The sequence below is a fragment of the Gavialis gangeticus genome, unplaced genomic scaffold (genome assembly GCF_001723915.1).
Source record: "Gavialis gangeticus isolate Ggan-Ray unplaced genomic scaffold, GavGan_comp1, whole genome shotgun sequence".
NCBI lineage: Eukaryota > Metazoa > Chordata > Crocodylia > Gavialidae > Gavialis > Gavialis gangeticus.
Window position 1 is genome coordinate 4,682,091 of NW_017729032.1, and position 22,382 is coordinate 4,704,472.

The 22,382-nt window shown below is 42.1% G+C and overlaps 1 protein-coding gene across 1 annotated transcript in view; it reads right to left on the reverse strand.

The window, feature by feature from the left end:
• RSF1 (remodeling and spacing factor 1) overlaps positions 1 to 22,382 on the reverse strand; it is a 64,898-nt gene that overhangs the window by 20,824 nt on the left and 21,692 nt on the right. Inside the window, exons 6-12 of the mRNA XM_019524481.1 lie at positions 20,987 to 21,196; positions 18,361 to 18,465; positions 13,675 to 13,754; positions 8,636 to 8,690; positions 8,012 to 8,121; positions 3,311 to 3,378; positions 2,483 to 2,690 (exon numbers count right to left, since the gene is read on the reverse strand). Coding sequence (XP_019380026.1) covers positions 2,483 to 2,690; positions 3,311 to 3,378; positions 8,012 to 8,121; positions 8,636 to 8,690; positions 13,675 to 13,754; positions 18,361 to 18,465; positions 20,987 to 21,196 — 836 coding nt within the window. The remainder of the gene's footprint in view (positions 1 to 2,482; positions 2,691 to 3,310; positions 3,379 to 8,011; positions 8,122 to 8,635; positions 8,691 to 13,674; positions 13,755 to 18,360; positions 18,466 to 20,986; positions 21,197 to 22,382) is intronic.

Consider the following 22,382-nt stretch of genomic DNA (forward strand, 5'->3'; position numbering starts at 1 on the left):
TACCCTGGGGGTTTTTAAGAGGAGGCTAGATGAACACCTTGCTGGGGTCGTTTGACCCCAGTACTCTTTCCTGCCATGGCAGGGGGTCGGACTTGATGATCTGCTCAGGTCCCTTCTGACCCTAGAAACCATGAAACTATGAACACATATGTGGTCCTAGCATACCACAGGTCAGGTGTTGTTCAGACCCCCCTCTCTGGCATTTAACAGTCATTGAATAAAATGATTATTAAGCAGTGCTGCTGGGAAGTTTCTGCCCCATTTGGAGCAAAGGTCCAGGTTAGAACCCAGGGCCTTGTCCTATGAGGATGTCAGCCACCTCAGTGAACTACACATCACCTCCTGGTCCCACATGTCTGTCTCTTGACTGCCCAGGGCCAGCTTCAGAAGGAGTGCTGGAAAAGAGAACGAATAATGCTGGTCTGTGGTGTGGTGTGGTGGTTAGAGCCCTGTGCTGTGAAGTCAAAAGAATGCAGGTTTAAACACCCATGGGGGGAAGAGGTGGATAGACCTTGGGTCTCCTGCTTCCTGGGAAAGGGCCATAACCAATTGGCTACTGGTGCTAACACATGGTAGGCTCCTCCTCACTATGTCCATGAGCACCTACTCAGCTACATCTTTGTGACTTGCATGCACGCATTTGCCCAGAACAGGCATGCATACAGGACCAGACAGTTCATGGCCTACTGCACACATTCACTGTACACATGCACACTTGTGTGTCCACAGTGCAGTGGTAATTAGAATCACAGTTTGTTCCTAAGTTCCAAAAATACCACTTATACAGCTAGAAAGCTGCCATTCAGATGGATCCAGGGCAATGGAGTTCTGCCCTATGTAAATCTGAATGCTGTTTTCAATTGAAATTGTAGGGGGTTTTTATGTACAGTGAAGTCTTGTTTGTCCCGGACTTCAAGTCAATATTATTCTCAGGAGGCACTCTTTAAAGAGCCATACAAAGCTAGGATTTCAAACGTATATGTCCTATACAGAATATGGCCGTACCTTCCAATATCACAGGGGGTTAGCAATAACTCAGGAGGAACACAATCTGTGAAACAGTTTCATAGACTTGTGGAAATCAAACCACTCGTTTCCAAATGCAAAGATGATATATTTATGGATAAACTTCTACTTCACACGTTTATGGTACTGATCTTCTAGAACTGCTGTTGTTTAAAGAATGAGTTAATTTATACAACAGCAGAATATCCTTGTTGGGATAAAGGGGACAGCCAATTCCCACAGCTGAATGCAAATTCTAAACTAATATTCAGCAGGCAATTAATAGAAAATACTGTTGAAAATGTAGACCCACTATACCAAATCAATCGGTGAGATGTTGGCAGGCTATATTTATTGATTGGGAAAGTTCCAGCACATTTTGTCCTACTATCAGGATAAAAATCATTCAGTATACCCACATGTGGAAAATGACTTCAAGAGATACTTAAAATCTGTCTCAAGAAATTTTCAAGAGGTTATTTCTAAACCAATCAAGATGGGGAAGGGACAGCTGTCAACTGAAAATGTTGTCAGCCAAAAAAACAGAGCCCTTTTGTGTTTCTCTGTGAGGTATAAAGAAGGGTTGAAATGATGATTTTTAGCATTAGAAATCCAAATGACTTCTACTCTGGAGAACTCAGATGATTAGAGAACTAATGAAATGAAAGTAATATAAGGAGTGAAAAGAAATTCAGAGTGGAAGGCATTTGTAATCAGTTTAATATCTATTTAACATTTCAGGTTTCATATAATGCATGTTTTATAGAGTGTAAACTGTTTACCTTTCTCTGGTCTTCACATCTAGTTCTCCTGGTTTTCTGAACCTCAAATTCTTAGAATGCTAAAAGTCAAGAATTGAGTTCTATAGGTTTCTTTAATCTATCAGAGATGAAGCATCAAGTCTGCTTCAGTTCTTCATCATTCTAAGCTACACAGGAGGTTTTGTCTAAACAAGAAAGTTTTACTGCTTTAGCTAAAAGAGTAGAGTTAAAATGGTAAAAGACACTTGGTGTAGATGTGGGTATAAAGCTACCTTAAACTGATATAGCTATTATACCAAAATCACTACATTGGTATAAGACACTTTGATAATGATATTAACATGGCCATGTTAGGACTTTTACTGGTATATAGTTATCACATCTTTAACCAAAAACAGCAATACCAGCAAACAAGCTACAGGTAGTGCAGGCCTAACAGAACAACCATCAGTTACAACTTCAAACCACACAAAAAAAAATCACCTAAGATAGGCCTATACTACAGATTGCTGTGGGGAAGCAGGAAAATTTTACCATACAGGTACCATGTGCAGCATATAATTGCATCCCCACTAGGGCTTCTTCTCAGCTTAGTATATTAGTATTCCCACATGGGTGAAGCATCCCCATTGTATGCTTGGCATAAGTAGTGCTGAATATTGACAGAAATCTACAATGTTTAATGACCTAGACTAGTAATTTAAGCACAAACCTACCCATCGCTGATCCTGAACTCATCCTCACTCTCCTCCTCATCCAGATTGCTATCGCTATCCAGGTCATTTAGTCGCCGTCGTTTCTTGCGACGTGCTGCAGCAGCCCGCTGGGGCCGCTTATTTTCTTTCCTTTCTTCCTCAAGGATGGTAGAAATGTCCTTTCCACGGTGACCTGTGATATTTGACATGTCTTTGCCTCGGCCACCACCTAGATGCAGTGGGAGAAAGGGGAAAGAATCCTGCAAGTGAATGTTAGCATTTTTCATTCAACTTTAAATACATTTTCCCTCCCTGCTTCTGATTTCAGCTTCCCTTCTACACACCAGGCACCAGGCTGTTAAACCCTTTTGAACAGGATAATGGTTCCGTGCATCTGCTCTGCTCTAGTCCCATGCTGGGCTATATCACCACAGCTGCAGTCAGCTGGGCTGAAAACAGATCAAGGCCCAAATTCCTGAGAAGCTACATATCTGCAGCATCCACTGATTTCGTAATCTGACCTGCAGTTAGTGAACAATTTTAATCATTTTGGTCCCTGGTACTTGATTGTTTCTATACTGAAAAGGGTATAACCATTGAGTAATTATTATTAATAAAAGTTCTATAGCTACCACACTGTCGGGTTCTTCCTAGCTTGTGATGCCCATTTCCCTGAATCCATCAAAATCAGGAAGTATGGTTCAAAAGTACGGGAGCAAAAATTCCAAGCTGTGAGCGATCAGAAGAGAGAATTACACCCACTGCCTCTTGCAGCACAATAGAATTTGTGCTATAGGACCCTTTCTTGGAACCATTTTAATGAAGATAGAATATGTAAAAAACCCATACCTCCCCCATCAGCTTCCTTGATATCATCTTCTATTGCTTCATCGATTGCCTCATCAAATTCATCGAATCTAAAAACAATATCTTGCATTTACTACTTTGAGACAGAGCACAGTTCAGATATCATCTGAATTCATCTCTCAAAAATCTAAAACAGCAATAAGAATTTGAAGTGCCTTAGAAAATCCAGAATTGAGACAAAGCAGTGAAATAATCAGTGTAAAAGCATACAGATGCATTCTGTGCCAGACAGATTCTCAAAGATTTTTTGCTTTGTAAAAGTATATTCATATTTTCATCTGCTAGCAACATACCTATCACTACCTTGTTGGGTTACTAGTGATTTAGAAAAATATACTCACAAAACTCACTTTAATTTTCCAGTGTGCTAATTAATTTAAAAGGCTGAATTCTAAAAGCAGAAAAATCTGTCTAAAAATTATTTCAGCAAAATTCTTCAAAAGAAACAGATTGTTTATTGATTTTACCAAGCTTTTCTGTTTAAATGGCAATGCACTGGCATCTCACAGGAGAGCCTTACAACATAGACCTATACAAGTTTCATCTTAAGTATTCAAGGTGTCTGAGTTCAGAAAATAAGGCAAATTACCTACATTTTAGACTAAACAAATAATATATGCCAGGGCCATCCAACTGGCAGCCCATAGGCTCCTACCCAGGCACCTTTCCCCTGTCACTTTGGCTGCTGCTGCAACTGGGGTTCCCAACTGTCCATAAATTTATGGATGGACAATAAAAAACAGGGCTAAAAATGCCTGGCCGTAAAGCCTGCAATTGAGCCATTCATTAAAAATCTAAGCCACTAGAGCCTGATTGAAGCTCTGGCATTTAAAAAAAAAAAAAAAAGCTGCAGGCAGTGTTGAAGTACAGACAGAGCATGGCAGCACCACCTGGTGTCTGAGCAAGAGTGCAGCATCCTGAAGGGAGTTTCTGTCAGGGCTGTGGCTCACAGGAATCTCTGTAGCCTTCCCTCAGCCATGTGCTGCTGCTGCATCCCGTCTGCCTGTAACACTGCTGGGTTAAAGATAGGCAGACAGTAGTCCTTCTTTGGGAGTTGGTGGAGGGCAGGGCCAGTGAAGGTAATGCTGCAGGGCCGCCTGGTGTGGGGTGCATTCATGGGCATTAGGGCATGGGAGTGAATAGGGGAACCCTGGGGTGAGAGCAGTCGTGTGCAAAACCACTGCTGCAGTCAAACAGGGTTGCCAACCTAAGAAAACTTTTTTACTGAAAATCTGCAAACTATTTACTGACAGCCAAACATTTTTACTATGGTTGGTATTAAACCCCTAAATCAGTCCTTGTCCAGGGCCTGGCAGAAGGGTTACAGTCAGATTATGTAAAACATACGCCAGTAAAAATCCCTCAGCTTTCGCTTCCTGCTCCTGCATCGGGGAAGGATGAAACATCCCATGGGGCTTCCAGCATTTGCAGCACAGTGGTAGGGTGATCCACTTGCACCCATGTAATAAAAGTGTGTATGTGGGGTTGCGGGGGGAAACGCTGCCCCCATGCATGGTGAAACTGGAGGTGATGGTACCACCCATGGAGCATGCAGTCCCTGGCTGCTTAGAAGTTGAATTGCCCTGATACATACTTTATAGAAGTCTTTCTTTGATGGATTTGCTATAATATTACATTACTTGGTGGGAAGGACAAAGGCAAAATATTCACTATATGTCTGCTACATAGCCTTTACAATTCTGATCGTGACTGGATACACAGAGAAAGTAAAATTTAAAAATGACATGCAAACCAGGGAAAAAGGATCTGTTTCCTTTATGCTTTGACATGTGTTTGTCTAAAAACATTTCTGTTTTTCCTCTTTTGTTAGATATTTAGGTCTTGTGCTTTCCTTAGAAGATGCTATGGATTTGTGAAAAGCTAGTTGGCCTGTGACATTAGGCAGAAGTAAATGAAAGATGATTAACTAAATGTAGGAACATTTATTTTATGGTAAGATAAGTAACTCTGAAATGACTCCTTTGGTAGGTTTATTTTACAGTATTCATAAATGAGATTATTTTATCCTTAATACAATTTATAGCTGGATGTCATGTTTGGAAGAATCAAGCTATTCTTCACATTTCCTACACCACTGCTAACAAGTATTCAGGAATCAAATATCTCCTGATATATTTTTCATATAAAGGTGTAATGGATTATACCTTGCTCTTCTGTAGGTTATTTTTCCTAACCTGTTCAAAAAAAACTAAGATGATTCAGACAACACAAAGGGATCAGATAGGTGAATAGAACCAAAACACTACATTTTATAAATCTGTTTGTGAGCAGAACAAGACTTCCCAATTTATTTCCCCCAGTGGAAAGGGGACAGGCACAATTCTCATTAACTCTAAAGGACTTAACTTTTTTGTGTGAATTTGAAGTCACATGCCAATAATACACATACAGAATACATTCACAAGCTCACAGACACGAGTGTGATGTATTGCATAAGAGATGCTTGCTTATCATTTTATATTTCAATACTGAGGTTCATATTAACATTGAACAAACATAAATTATTTCTATTTAAAACCACTATCCTTGCAGGATGTAGCAATCCCACTGCAGTCATGTCAAATATCCTCTGGGCAAGAATGTTTTCTGCTGGGTCAATGGCCACCTCAACTATCACAAACGTGACAAGAAATCTGTAAAAATCTGCCTGTGGCAAAATCTCAATTATCGGCAGCATTCAATGTCCCATACCAGAAGAAAGATTTTCTTCACTGTAGAGTGAACCAAACTAGCTGTACAGCCTGAACATGGTTGCTACCAGCAGGGTTTTAAACAACAGTCTCCTTGTGGGACAGAAAAGGACACTGGGTACCTACACGCAATACTGCCTAACTGAACTGCCAACTACTTCAGTATGTAATTGATACTAGTTTTATAACATATTTAAAAACACATCTTAAGACCTGCTAGTAATAACTGCATTTGGAAGTGCTGATGCCTCGATTGTTCTGCTCTCAGGGTAGCAAGTCTAAATCACATAGGGTGCAGCTACATGTCACCCTATGGTGACATTGTTACTGGACATGCTTTAATACTGCCTTTTGGTAGTACTTCAACCGAAAGTACTAAACCATGGCGCAGTAACCTCCTGTCCTGTGCTGTGCATGCAGCACATGGTTAGTTTTCGCCGCTACTTTGCTGTAGTGGCACACTAAAACCGGGGAGCCCACCACTACGGCAAGGTAGTTGCTGATCACATGTAGACTCATATTATCACTACATCGCCATAACACTTCGTACGGCAACCTAGCGCGGTGCTACGGTGATGTAGGGTGACGTGTAGGTGAGCCCACAGAGTTTTAATTCTTTAATTCTCTTTCTATTATATAATAGGTCACAGTTACTCTATAGAGGTAAAGTTCATTTTTTCTTATTTTATCTCTTATAGAGTTTGTATTTGTGGTTATTGTATTTGTACATTCTCTTAAAGCTTACCAAGAGAAGGAGGAATATAAAAGGAGAATGAGCAATAGAAGTGTACGAAACAGGCTATATTAGATTTGGATTCGGCCCGAATCAGAGACAGTGATTCGATTCGCTGATTCGGATCACTGTCCCCAATTCCATTTCGCCATATCCGAATCTGAAGATTCAATGCTGATTCAGAGAATCAGTGACTCAGACATAGACACAGCTTTAAGTGTTTTTTCTACATACCTCGAGGTACCAGGTGCAGCTCATGAACGCTGCAATGCTGGGGCGGACGAAGCATCCCACAGGAGCGTGGGGAGGTCCCCCATGTGCTCGGCAGCGAACCCGGAAGTGGACCTGAAGTACTTCTGGTCCACTTCTGAGTCCGCGGGGAGGACCCCCCACGACCACCGGCTCGGCGACTGGCTGCGGGGGGGACCCCAGTTGTCCCCCCAGACCCAAGAGGCACCAGTCACCGAGCTGGGAGGGGTGCGGGGGGGCCCACCAGTGCGCTCCCCAGGGGACCTGGAAGTGAACCAGAAGGACTTCTGGTCCACTTCTGGGTCTGCTGCCAAGCACACTGGGGAGCCCCCCGCACTCCTGTGGGACACTCCATCTACCCCATCGTCTCAACTTTCACAAGCCACCTGCTACCTAGAGGTACACAGAAAAACCATTTAAACCTGTGTCTATGTCCAAATTGCTGAATCTTTCCGAATCTCTCCAAATAGATTTGGAGGGTTCTGATTCAATTCAGAGAGATTAAAAGGTCTCCTGTTTCAATTTAGAGATTTGGCCGTTGAATTGGGCTGAATCTCTGCTGAATCAAATCAGGGACTGAAGCTATGCATAGGCCTAATGAGCAATGGTAAACCTCAGACATTTGTATTAACCTTTTTTCAACCAGATAGAGAACCATTGGCCTGCATCAATATTTTGCATATTCTGCAATACAAATGCTGTCACCTTGAAAATGCCTCTGCTTCCCTTGCCACAGAACTAAATGTGATACATCAGCTCTTACACGTGACTCACTCAATGTGACGCAGAAGACGTGCGTTTGTTTTCTGACTGCCAAGCACACATGGTATTCAAAAGTAAGACTGAAGACTCCTACCTTTGGTTTGTTTGCTACATGTAAGTGCTACTTGGAAAGCAGGTGGGAGGAGGACAAGGCACATTATTATTAATGCCCTTAATTGCAAACACTGACTATTTTCATTCTTATTAGCATTCAAACAGGCTGCTTACCTATAACTTATGCATTTCCGGGTTCTGGTAGATCTCCTTTCAAGTAGTTTTGACTTTGGCTTTTTGGAATCTTTCTTCTTTTCCTCCGGACTTTCTTGTATTTCTGGCTCCTGTTAAAATAAGACAGAAGGGTTAGAAGCCCATGTCAGCCTTGTGCACTTTTGTCAGGAGGACTGAACTACAACTGTCCTATTTTCCTCTCTGATAACAGGTGTGCATAAGGCTTACATTCCCAAGTGGCTGACTTATTCCAGGTATCCAGTGTCTCTTCCCTGTTGCCAGGTGAGGGTAATTGATTAATAACAGCAGATGATAATTATTAAGAAGCCATTTTCAGCAGGAAGTCCAGAAATGTTATCTTTTGGAACTAGATATGCTAAAGGGTCTCAAATGTTTAACATTAGCAATACTTGTACCAACAGAGAAGTGAACTATATTTAGACAGTCCAGCAAGCCACGTCAACTTTGGAGCAGGTTCATTTGGTCAAACACTAATCCTAAACAATGCTGACACTTCGTCTTTCAGAATTATACAAATTCTTATATTAACAATGCTTTCATATGTACACTCACCCCCTTATTTATTGTGATATAATGTTTAGGAAATGAAAGAATAATACTTACTTGTGGTGGAATGATATTCTCTATACTGATGCCCACATACACCAATCGCTCTTTCCTTGAAGAGAAAAAAGAAAACAAAACATTTACAAAAAGCCTGTTCATTTTTAAGATAATGTAGACTTAAAACAATGCTGTAATTAGCATTATTTGAATGCTGTTCCTATAGCCAAGAGGAATCAGGCCAATCAGCACCCTGTGATAAAAAGTGTATGGTCCAAACCTTGATTAAAATTATCAGGTATTATATCCTTGGTCTTGAAGGCTCAAAGTCTCCTACACACATAAATCTAATGGCTTTAGAAATAATTCTGACAATTGATAGTATCTGAAGGGAGAAGACATAAAGAGAAAAGAGGAATTGGCTTTTGTAGTAGAAGTGTAACTAGCAGTAACAGACAAAAGTTTAGGAACATCTAGGACATGAAGAAACTATACATCAGCAAGAAGAGATTAGATGATGCTTTATTAGGCTCCAAATAAGTAAGTCACATCTCTTAAGGAGGATCATACTGCAGGAACCCAGACTGGAAAACATAATATGGTAGAAAATAGTCTCTAGAGAACAACACGGTGTTACAAGGGACAGACTAGACTAGATGTTATCTAATAGCTCTCCTCTATCTCCAACTTTTAAGTTTCTAAGAAGAATTGCTACCATTGAAATGAAGATATAGAAACATTTGGGTCAAACTGCTAGATTTGTTTGGTTGAAGGCAGGCCTGTTGGGGGGGACAAATTAAGACCCCTATGGAGAGTGAGGGATTGGGGTTGGGGTTGGGGCGGGGACAGGGGCTGCCCAGCCAGGGCAGGGTAGAGCAGGGCAGGTTGTAGGAGGGAGCCTTGGGTGGCTCGTCGGGGGGACGCAGGCAGGGTGGGGTGGGCAGCTCCCCGCCGCTCCACGCACCCCCGGGGGAGGCATGGGGAGCATGTGCCCCTGGGATCTGTGTGTGGGGCAAAGGCAGGCTGCCCTGGCCTCTTCCCAGTGCAGGGGCTGGGACTGTGCTTGGGGCAGGTGGGAGCAGGGTGGGCAGTGGTGCTGGGAGAAGGTTACAGGGAGACTACAGAGAATTTTTAGGTGGCTGTAGCCCACCCCACAGCTCCCCCTCCCAGAGCTGCCACCACCTGCCCCAAGTGCAGGCCCAGCCCAGCCCTCCACCAGGAAGAGGCTGGTGCAGACCCTGGCCCCGAGCCTGCAGTGGGCAGCCCACCCTCACCCTGCGCACAAATCCAGGGAGCACACGCCACCCGTGCCCTCCTGGGGCTGTGCAAAGTGGTGGGGAGCCAGCCCACCACCCCTGTGGCTCTGTTCTGTTACCCAACCTGTCCTGGCTGGGCAGCCCCTGCCTGTGCCCCAGTCCCACTTCCACTCCCTCCCACACCGTGGGGCACTCAATCTGCCCCCCAGTGCCTCTTCTCCACCTCACAGATTTACCAGCTAGACGCTGCTCTCCAAGCTGCTGGGCTGCATTCCTGGCTGCATGCATGCTTCAACTGTGCACATGCACACAGCGTTTATTGGTGTGACATTATCGGTTACACTGGCCAAAAAAAACCAATTGCCGATAATGTCAATTTTCCTTTTATCGGTGCCAATCCAATACGGACCAATATATCAGTTAACCTCTCATAAAAACACAAAGCCTGCCTACATCTTAAAACCAGATACAGAGATGAAATACTAACTACCTTCCTTACCACAGATAAATGAAGGCTCAATAAATGTACCAGCAGGTCTCAAAGCGCAGGCCAGGGAACAGCACTGACTACTGAACTCATTCTAGCTTTTCTCATCTCCAGATGACAAAATTACATGAAAAGAATCGAGATACACATCTCCCAAGATGTATTTTCCACATAAGTAGATGCCATTGTTACCAAAGGGACACTACAATATTATGAATGAGAGGAGAGATAATCCATGGGTGAAGAGGAACATGGTGGAAAGCAGTGCCAGGATGAGTCTGCTACTTCACAGTACATCCTTTGAAAGAGTTCCAGAATCCCTGATTTAAATCGAAAATAGCAGTGATACGACCTTTTGAATCCTTTGCTGCCACCTCGTGGCAGTACATGATTATATAGACAGTAGTAGATGTAGAAGTAAGAAACTTAAAAATTCAGCAGGACTTTCACTGTAGTACTTCGAAATCATGGAGTAGAACAAGGGGGAAAAAGGCAACACAGATCTTAAAAAACTCAAATCTCCATTATTGTCACAGCTGTCACTGCCATCAGGGAGTGAAAAGTTGTCATTAAAAATAAGCTACAGCCATACCACTGATCCAAAGAACCAGATTAGTGTACTCTCAATGATAGCTTTAAATCCTTCAGGGAGCTGTGAAATCTCTATTCCAAAAGGAAAGAGAAAGACAAGAAAGAGTTAATGTTGTTATACACAGGTTAGCTCTGACAGTGAAACCTGTTTTAATATCTGCTTACACTTGTGTCTCAAATAATCTATTTTAGCTGCAATAACCTTTACACTTGAGCTGTAATAAAAGCATGGCCCCGGATTTTTCCAAGATTATATTGTCATGACATCTGCCGTCTTCATCATGGTTACCTTGCAATTTTACCAAAGCATGCCCTAATAAAGAAACAATAGACACCTGAATCAGAACATGATAGCAAGTCACAATATTGTCCCTTACCGGCCAATATATGAAGCTTCAAAGGGCACCAAAAACTCAAAAGTTTTAGGATGTATAACAGGAAGCATGAGGGCAGTTTGGCTTGAGGATCACATTGCTAAAGGGTTATTTTTATAGCACTTTTCACCATACAAACTAGATGTATAATATGAAAAGCATGAGCATGCTGTTCTGTAAAAGTTACAAAACCTTTTATTAATGCAACACAAAGCTTGCAAAATTAAAAGCAAGCCAGACTGGAAATGAAAAGCAGTCCGACAGCATTTTATATAATATAGTGTGTGCTAAAAGAGTATTTATCCTAACTAGGAATCCAAAAATACTCTTTGCAAATAATATACTAGAGCTGACAGCACTTAAGAGAACTTTAACTCTTCTGCTGCCCATCTTTTTTTGTTTCCAACTGTCAGGCCGTATTCATATATATTCAATACAAAAGGCTTTTTAAAGCAAGACAAAAAGGGGAAGTTGTGGCTCTATGGATTTGTGTGATAACAACATAACTAAAAACTGGATCAAAATGTCCTCCTGTACATACATAAAGACAATTGCCAGGTCACTTAGAAATGGCACTTAAAAATGCTTCTCAGGGCTCCAGTCAATGGGGGCGGAAACAGAGCACAGGATTCAGTTTCAGCACTTGGGCCAAAAGGGGGAATAGATAACTTAAAAGAGCACCATTTTCTAAAGCCTTGTCAACACTAGAAGATTCTGGCCTTACACCAAACCCAGCAGGTGCATAAGCACTGCCAGCAGTTATGACATGTCCAGAGAACCTGATCCACTACTATGCACAGCGTCAGGCCACTCTGCATCACTGCAGTCTTACTGTAGGCTGGGGCTGCCTCCTAATAAAACTCATACTGCACCTCATTATTTTGTTCCTACAGTGGCAGCTCCCTCAGTGGTAACAACAGGAACTGATGGACAGGCCAACAACAATTTTACCAGAGTATGATCAAGACTTTCTGAGCTGGATTAGATGACATGATGGCAGGAATGCTGGGCAGCTGGTCTACACTAGCACCCCCACAGCTTCCTCTGCCAGAGCTAGCACACAAGTGATAGCACACAAGAAAGATACTTTAACAAAACTTAGGGTGGACAATGCCCACCAGAGTTAACACTGAAGTTTCAGTGTTGGGCTTGGTCTTCCTAGCACAGTACTACAATACACCTGTCCTTCCTTTGTATTGTGTGTACAATACACCTGTGTTCCCTGTACTCCCAATTCATTTGTTTTGAGCAGTTTCTGTTTATGACATGGAATCCAAGGCAGTCTGTTGTAGTGTATACAGTTTATGTGAATTTTTGTTTAAAAATACTCAGCGGAGTTAACATTTAATTGTATAAAACACATTCTATACATCAAAACAATGCTAACTTACACAATATTTAAGTTTAGGTTAGATATTAGGAAACATTTTCTCATGAGGAAGGTAGTAAAGCACTGGAACCATTTACCCAGAGAGGTGGTAGAATCTCCATCCTTACAGGTTTTCAAGACCAGGCACACAAAGTCTTGGCTGGGATGATCTAGTTGGGGACGGTCCTGCTTTGGGCAGGGGGTTGGATTAGATGTGACCTCCTGAGGTCCCTTCCAGCCCTCGTTTTCTATGATTCTATGAATTCCTTTGTTAAAAATGCTGCATTTCTCCAAATGATAGATTATAACTATGAAATCTTTTTCAAATATCTATGCTGGCAGTTGGGGGACAGGTACCCACAATTCTCTGAAACTGCTGGGAAAATGCTATTTGCAAGCATACAGAACAGGTTTACACTAACAGTAACCATCCAGACCTACTTTCCTATTATTCTAAGACAATGGCTACAATGCACGCATTACTCTATTAAGTTACAGCTGTTCTTACTTCCTGCAGCCTGTAAGCATGCAACTGTAGAGCGCAAACAAAGTTTAAACTAATATTAGGCAAGAAGAGTCTGTAACACACATTAATGGAAGAGACTTTGGTGGCAAAGTCAAATGACTTAGAACTTGCTTACACTAGGAGATTTACACATTGCTGACCAAGGGTATTGACAATTGGTACAGCTGAGCCAGTGCTGAAAACCATTTAGCTGCAAGTACAGGAAGAATGAAACTGTGTCCAGACACTGTGACCAAGCCTTAATACAAATACATTGCTTCATCTTTTTAATTATTGGGCTTCTGTCTCACCTCTTGTAAACCTCCAGTTTTGCTGCCAGGAACAAATTCTCTGATTAATGAGAAGTCCCCAAGTATTGATCAAAAACAGCCTTACTGATGCAAGATCTCATTAATACATGTTTTCAGCTTCTTTTAAAGCTTGATCAATTACTATTGCAATTACCTAGCAACTTGCTGTGAGCTGTTAGCAAACACAACCAATTAAGGGTTCATACCTTCGCTCCGCACGTTCCTTCTTTTTTAAGACAACATCCAGATCCTGCAGCTGTTCTTCTAACTTCTCACAGAGTAATTTCTGGGGAGATAATACATGGTATTAGTTTCTCTCATAAGCAAAAAGCCTCATGTAATAAATTTATTCAAAATCTTCATTTGTTGTTTTCATGTTTACCACAGTGATAGGTAAAAGGACAACCTTTTCTTTCCCTTTAAGAAGGCCTGAAATGTTGTAGCCATGATGGTCCAAGAGACGTCTGAGATGCTCAACTGTGAAGAAGGGCACTTGATGCCCAAAGCCTTGTCTAACAGCTCTCCCAACTATACAGGTGATCCAATAAAAGGTATCACCAAAAATCCTTGCCTCTCTCCCTTTAAATAAGTTAAGGTATTGTATTCATTTAATCTCTGCCAGAGATCCAGTAGCATAGCAACAACATACTTCTTAGGCTGGAGGAGCATATTTCAGGAACAAAGCAGGGGTCAGTTTTCTTCAATTTTAGGTACTTTTGTAAAAACTGCAATCATCTTCCCACAGAAGTACAGAAACCTAGTAACAGGTGTCTACTGTCAAATGCTTCCTGCCTAGAGCAATTATGAAACATGAGAGTCTTCAGAATGAACATTCTTCCCAATTATTTCCAGTTTACTTTCTGTCTAGCCTCACAAATTTCAAAGAATATGTGGATTAAGTTATAATTCACATATACTGAGACAAACACACACACACTAATCCTCAGTTCTGTGTGCGTGTGTAAATGAATACATATATGGTTCACTGCATGTATCTGCATACTGGATAACTGCGTTATTTGCTCAACTACATAACACAAGGGAAGTCCCAATGTGTTATCTATTGTTTATGTTGTAACAAAATCCAGTAATCTACATATTGGTGTAATACATAAACCAGCTAAATACATAACCTCTTTCACTCCCTTCAGCTGAGCTGGAAAGAGTTAAAGCGAAGCAGCTGTCAATGAGCTTGAAGCCTTGAAAATGACAGGAGCCAGTGGATTTTACAGCTGCTATCTCCCTTTACTTTCAAGGCTTCTAACAGCAGCCACATCAGTGACCATTAGGCCCCCTATACATGTCACAGTTACCGTGAAATTAACTAGTTAACTGCACAATTAACTGAGACCAGCTACATGTGCAAAGCACCTATCACGCTATTAAAAGCTCCAACCAGCTATAAAGTTAGACCTCAAAAAAATATATTAATTTTACAGCCGGTTGCTACCCAGCTTTAATTTGCAGGTGTAGCAAGAAATATATCGTGTGATGGCTATCTGCTGGTCCTCTGGAATCTGAGGGTGCATTGCTCCACCTCCAGGGTAAACTTCTCTGAAAAAGAACGAGGAGAAAATGCCTGTCCCAGCATAGTTCTAATCAAAGGCCTAGGTTCATCCCCCCCCCTACCCAGCAGGAGCCTGCATTACAAATACCACCCCCACTCCATGCAAGCACAGAGTAGATGAACAGGGACACCCCTGCCATGCTGGAGCACCCTGGGCACCAACAAGTGGAGGGCACCTCTCATCCTTCCCCACACAAGTGCAGGCAGTGGAGAATACCCTGCCTGGCCACAGCACAGCCCAGCAGAGACCCAGGGCTTCCCCAGAAAGCAAGCTGGTGGGGTGGGGAAATCCTTCCCCCAGTACTCCCCCCAGCCATGCAAGGAGCCTGGGTCACCCTGTCAGGCTGGAGCAGAGCCTGGGTCTTCTGAACAACAGCAAGCTGGGGAGAAGGATTTCCCTCTCACTGTCCCCTGCTTGTGCAGGGAGCCAGGGATACCCTGCCCTGCTGGAGCAGATCCCGGGTCTCCTGAGCAGCAGCAAGACGGATTGGGGGACCAACCCCATCTTTACCCAACAAGTACATGGGGGGACTCCCTCCCCATGCTTGCTGCTTCCCAGCAGACAGGGCTGTGCTGTGGCCAGGCAGGACATCCCCTGCTTCCTGCACTTGTGTGGGGAAGGATGGGGTGAGTGTGTCCCCTTGCTACCGCTCAGGAGACCTGGGATCTGCTCCAGCTGGGCAGGATATCCCCAGCTCCCTGCAGTGGGGGGGAAATCCTACCCACCCCCAGCTTGCTGCTGTCTGGGAGACCCAGGCTCTGCTTTAGACCCAGCCCAGCAGGGTGTCCCTGGCTCCATGCGAGGGAGGGGGGAAGATTTCCCCCCCCCCCCAGCTTGCTTTTTGGGGAAGCTGTGGGGGTCCTGGGGGATGACTCCTTAGTAGTCATCTAATTCTTTCAGTGGTGCTGCTGACCAAGGAAAGCTCCTCTAGATGGTCAGCAGCAGCAGTGCAAGCTCTAATTCCTTTTTCCCTTCTCCTGACAGACTGCCCTGTGCATGTGAAGCTGTTCACATGGTGCAATGTCTTCATCATACAAGGAAAACAATGCTGCAAGTGGAATAATGTCTAGAGCCACCCTTAGAAGTCTTGTAAATGAGGGGAACTAGACCATTTCAGAGATGCTAATGCCATAGTACTGACAGCACCACGCACTTAAAAGCATTACTTACACACTATGATGTATTTTGGAATCAGAGCTGGGATAGAAGATCTACAAGACTGCTTCTGAATTGTACATAAGCCTTCCCAAAATAATGCAGCAAAAATAGCATTAGATGTGGTCTGGCCAATACTATGCCAAGACTCTACAAGGCAGAACTTGCCATTTCAATAAATTTATTTCAAATGACGCTATACATTTGCACTGAAATGTTTTGTGGTAAGAGAGAGCCATATCACAGAAAGCACTGCCACTTGCCTGCTGCTGGCATTGACAGCACTCTCAGCAGAGAGCAACAGGCACAGTAAGATCATGCTGCTGTTGGATTACAACGGACAACTGGCCAGATTGCAGGCAAGTATGTGTGGAACCAGAAGGGATATTCAAGCAGAGCTCCTGCTTCCTTTGAATGATGATACACTTCCCCACCAGCCCAGCTGACAGTATTCATTCTTTTTTATAGGAAAAATTAAAGCAGCCAGATTTAATAGCTTTTATCGAACTAACTTTATATTTGAGAAAGAGGTTAAGAGAAACTTTTGGACAAAAATTGCCCTTCCACAGTTTTGGGAAAGAAACAGATAAATACCAGCTAGAACTGTTACTTTTGTTTAATACTATTACATTAATGAAACTGATCACTTAGAAAGGGAAATGAACAATAAACTTGTGAAGCAAAGAGTGAGTACTTGCCTACCCTGGAGATCTTCAAAAGGAGACTGGACATGCACCTTGCTGGGGTTATTTGACCCCAGCAGTCTTTCCTGCCCAGAGCAGGGGGACTGGACTCAATAATCTCACGAGGGCCCTTCCAGCCCTAAACTTCTGTGAATCTGTGTGCTTACAAACCAGACCAAAAAAAAAAAAGAAGTCTAGTTCCTGTAGGTAAACTAAATTATGTAAAGAATAATATTTTTTAAAAGGAAAGAGGGCTGTTATCACATGTAAAGAACAGAGGGGTTAGAAGACAGGAAACAAATTCACTGTCAATGTCAAATCCATAGTTTTGGTGTCCAGCAAAGTTCTGAACTTTTGTTCCCAGGCTCATCTTCTGATGATACAGCATAGGTTTCATCTGAGGACAAGTCTGTGAGTTTGGAGATAGAGTGGCTGTTCTCTCTTCCACTGCTGACTGGCTATTTCTATCCTTTATCATTTTTCTACAAGAATTCAGCCTGCATCATAGCAACTGTACAGTTTCATCTATATAGTTTCCATGAGGGCAACTGGTGCATAGCACTTGTGATGGGCCTCTGTAAGATGCACAGATTCTGACAATGCTGTCATGGGGTGTGTTGATTGTGGTGGTAATGGAGCGGCGTTGGCAGGTTTTGCTTTTGTCATTTAGCCAGGGTCTCGTACCATTTGGAGAGCAAGACAGGCCTGGGAACAAAAATTCATCATTTTGCCGGACCTCAAAAAATGTGGATTTAACACAGGCAACAGTTTTCTAATCCATTATAACTCACCAGCTCCCTCTGTTAATGTCTCTTTGCTCCACTATAATAGCCACTCTTACCTTTGGAGTAATATAGCTCTTTTACATTAGGTTTATCTAAAGCAACTGTTTTTCCCTAGTCTGTAAATACTTTTGCTAACTTATTTTTGCTCCACAGCTTTACTGACCACTTTCCTTTTTAAATGATCTATTCTATTAACATAAAAGCATTCAACAAAAATAACTGTTCTACCTGGTATCTAGCATGGGATGTATCTGCTTTTCATGAACCTGAGGAAGGGCATTTTATGCACAAAAGCTTGTCTACCATCTCTCCCAAATCTACAGCTATTCCAATAAAAGATATAAAAAAAACCTGTGCTTCTTGAATTTTCCAGGGACCATCACGGCTACAACACTACCAGGAAAAAATCGAGTAGACTTAAATGATTCCAATTCTACAGTATTTTTGAGGTAACCTTTTCAAAAGGTTGACAGAAACTGACTCTGTTGAACTCTCCTGTCTACACATTAGCAATGTGATAGTCATCTATTAAGAAAGGCATGAGGTAAAGGTTATCTTCCTACAGAATTCAGTTTAATGCACTACAACCCAAACCATGGCTTAATTCTTAATTGAGAAAAATGGTGCTGGTCTCCCAGTGAATCACAACATTGAGCAGGGAATGAAGAAGATGAAAGACAACAGTCAATGAGAATCCGTACATGCTGGCAAGGTGGACAGAACCATTCTCCATCTGGGATTATCATCAGTGGGGGGCGAAGGCAGGCTGTGTGGTATCCGCTGTCACAAGAGTCACACAACAGTATCTGCAGAAAGAAAGTAAGAGATTGCTATCACTTTGGACACAGGATCATTGATGCCCTTGGGGAACAACTACTAGAGATACTTTCCAGACAGTGTTGAAGGCTTTACATAAGCACTTTAAACTATGCAAGCCCCAAGAACTTCCAAAACCACTTACTCCTGGAAGTGTTTCCAAAAAGGGAGACATCTGTTATTTTGTTATGTACCAGGATTTGCAGCCTTCACTCTAGATTTTTTTTTTATCATCTGTACACATGCAGAAGTGCACCACCCTGGACTGCTCACAGACTCAGTGTGATGTGGAATTAGGTATTTGTTACAATGCAAACTGATTCAACTGGGTAAACTCGAGATGCCTCTGCTGCATTACATAGGAGCTGACAACGCTGTGTGTGTCCACTGGAATACCAGTATATAGTTCACCCAAGGAACTACTAAAGTTATATCAACTGTGCTTGCATATCTGTCATATAAATAAAAGAATGCTTAGTGTGTGGATCAGTGTTACGATGGACAGTTATGATTTGCTAGACATATACAGGTGTTCAAGTTCAATGACAACTACTGGGAAATCAGAACTGCAGAAACTAAAAACAGAGAAGACCTCCTGGTTCATTCTCTAGAGCAGGGGTATCAAACTCACCTTGGGCCTCAGCTTAGATCTGGACAACAGGGCTCCCTGCAGGCCAGATCTGGCCTAGGTATGGGGTGGTGGTAGCAGCCACTGCAGCAGCAGTAATGCAGGCAACTACAGGCCAGCCAGCTGCTCATCATGGCAGAGGCTTGCAAGTGATAGTGAGCTAGATGGCCACAGAAGCATTGCTGCACAGCCCTTGTTTGTTCTCCTGCCACCGGTGGTCATGTCCACCAGATTCCGTGGCAGTCCATTCCCCACTGCTAGCCACTCCCCCTTATTCCCTGGCCCATGGGTAGCGTGGCGAGCCCCATGAAGCAACTCTGTGGGCTGGATCTGGCTCAAAGGCTGTATGTTTGACACCACTGCTCTACAGCATACTACTTAGTCCTATATTCAAGTTAACAGTAACTGCCTTAAATAACGGGGTTTTCAACACTTCCATGTGCAGATAATGCGATATGCCAATGAATTTCTGTGTCAACATCTTTCCTGATATTCAGGAAATACTTCTCTTCCTTGATTTGCACTCCATTTATAATATTATAATGTTTAGCATTCTACAATATTGAAAAAACAAACTCATAACTGGAAACTTGTAAGTGATGATCCTTAGATACCTTACTGCATAAGAACACACACCAGTTCAAAAGAGAGCTCTGTTTGTAAGATACACTCAGAATCATATGGTAAGAAGGGATCTTGAGAGTCATCTAGTCCAACCCCTGACACGCATCATCTTCACCAGCTACTTGTACAGACAACTTGCATTCTGGCATCTCCTAACTTCTAAGCACTTGATTTTGCAACCTTAATGTTCTTCCATTATAGTTTTTGGGGAGATAGAACATTTATTTTTACTGCAGAAACACAGTGAAACTGAATAAGAAAGAACTTTTACAAACTTCTCACCTAGTTGCTCTTAAAAAAACCCCACAAAAATAAAACCAGTTTGAATATTTTTAAAACTGTTTTTGAATTAGGAGCAAGATAAGATAAATGGTTTGACAACAAACTTCCCTGGCTCAGTGTAACTCAGGAATCTTCCAGATTGAAAGGCAGGGCAGACACGCACCTTTATAGACTAACCAAATAATATATATATTAAATTTCTCCCTCTATATCTATCTAAAGCCCAGGCCACAGGGATGCAAGCCTATGATTTAAACTTCAAAAACATCATTTTATGCAACGGTCAAGGGAATTATGCCATACACTGCACTTAGAAGTCTATATAGTTTGTTGATAAAGCATCCATTCAACATGAGCTTCTGATTTGCAGCTGTTGAACACTGAAAACTACAATTTAAACAAGCTTTGCTTTATACAGGTAACCACATATTGCTATATTCTGAAAATGTAGTCCTTAAACGATCTTTCTTCAAGCACTTTTCTCCTAGCACTCTTGCCAGCACTAGACTCAGAGCTGGGGAGAGCAAGGCAGAGATTTGTTGTAGGAGGCTGAAGAGATCAAGTTGGATTCAGATCACTGGCATCTCCTCCTTAGCCTAACATCAACATAATTAGCAAGAGTGGGGTCGGATGCGGGTGGGAGAAGGGAAGTGAGGGAATGTGGAGAGGGGCATTCTCCAGCTTGCCTCCAAGACTGATGATGGAGCCAAGACATTACAGAACTGTGTGCAGCAGCCACCCTAATACAAGCATTGCAGTCCTGATCATGTCTCTTGACTACTACTACCTATTAACCCTGTCCCATCTCCCCTTCCAAGGGGCACAGTTCTTCAGAAACACCACTCCATCTCAGAAGAAAGCTCTTGTAGCAGAAGCAAGTGATTGTTTTAAATGAAACTAGCATAAAAAAGCAGCACTTCCAGGGCCCTGAACTGAAGCGTTTTCCTGTTAAAATGTTTTGTAGATCAGTAACATACTAGCTCTGGATGATTGGGAAGGCCACACTTCTTGCATGGTTCATCATCATCTGCAGGTGCAGGTTCCTCTTCTTCCTCTTGCTCCTCCTCCCCTGAGCCCTCCCCTGAGTTTTCTTCATTCTCAGATTCCTCGCTTTCGTCATTACTTGAATATCTCCATTTCCCACGCGTTCGTGTACCCGTCCACCGAACTTTGCTTTTCTGTGTGACCTGGCGTTACAAAGATAAAACACAATGAAGGCCACGTACACTGCTTCATCATTTCTGCTGCAGGTTTCTAAGTTAGAAACCAGTTAGTCTTTTTTAAGCAAACAAAACAGCAGTGAGAAAATGTAGTAGAGCAGCTTCAATATGCAATCATCTTTGGTGGAGTCCCAAAATGCTTACACAAATACTTGAACATAAAGAAGAAATGATGTTAAAATGTACAGGCAAAGAGAATTTTCAAATTAAAGATTTAAAATGTGTGAAGATAGCTCTTTTTAAAAAAACATCACCATCACACTTTCTTGTCAAGGGAATTTTGCACTATGATTGTGACAAATTGAACAAAGAAACTTTTCATTTCCAGAGTACAGCAAGCCTCATTTAAAAGCTGCCCTTCCTCAGTCTGAAAGGGAACTTTTCAAACAGCTTCCTTTATGAAACGGAAATAGAGAAAAATAGCTCTGATTTTTACTTTTAGTATCATAACAGCGTGGTAAGAGATGCACTGCTTTCATCATGAGGACTTCCCTCAGTGTGTGAGCTGGTAGGAGGAAGATATACGAAAGGCAGGAGGAAGTGATTTAAAGCGATTAAATTTTCATTATGATTTAAATGAGTAAGCAGGAAACCCTGATTCAAATAATCGACTTAAATCTTGTTTTGCACATTTCTACATTTTATTTATTTTTCTAAGAAAGATTATTTTTGGTTGATACTTTTTTTTTTATCTTTTACCAACCAGGAGATAATATATAACAAGTGCATATAATTAGCTAGGCAACCATACAGTTTTACACGTTTATTCTGTTTGTTGATTTTTATATTTTGTATTATTTTAGCAAATGGTGAGACATGTTTCTTATTTACTAGATGATTTATTATTTTACTTGTGCTTTGTATCAAGATGCATTTCAACAGAAACTGGAATTCAATTAAAAATTCACAACGCAGCATTTCAAAAATGCTTTTAATATATAAAACTATATTAAATGTACATAAAGAAAAACAAATTGAACAGAATGGCTGGATGCAGATGTGCAGGCACATGCAGTTTCTGACACTGCAAACCTCTTTGCAGACCCAGAAACTGCATGCCTGGCATGTTAAAACATGCCCTGCACCACAAATTTGCAGTGTGGGGGCAAAATTTGCTACTGGGAAATCTCCGTAGCAAAAAAAAAAATGCTGC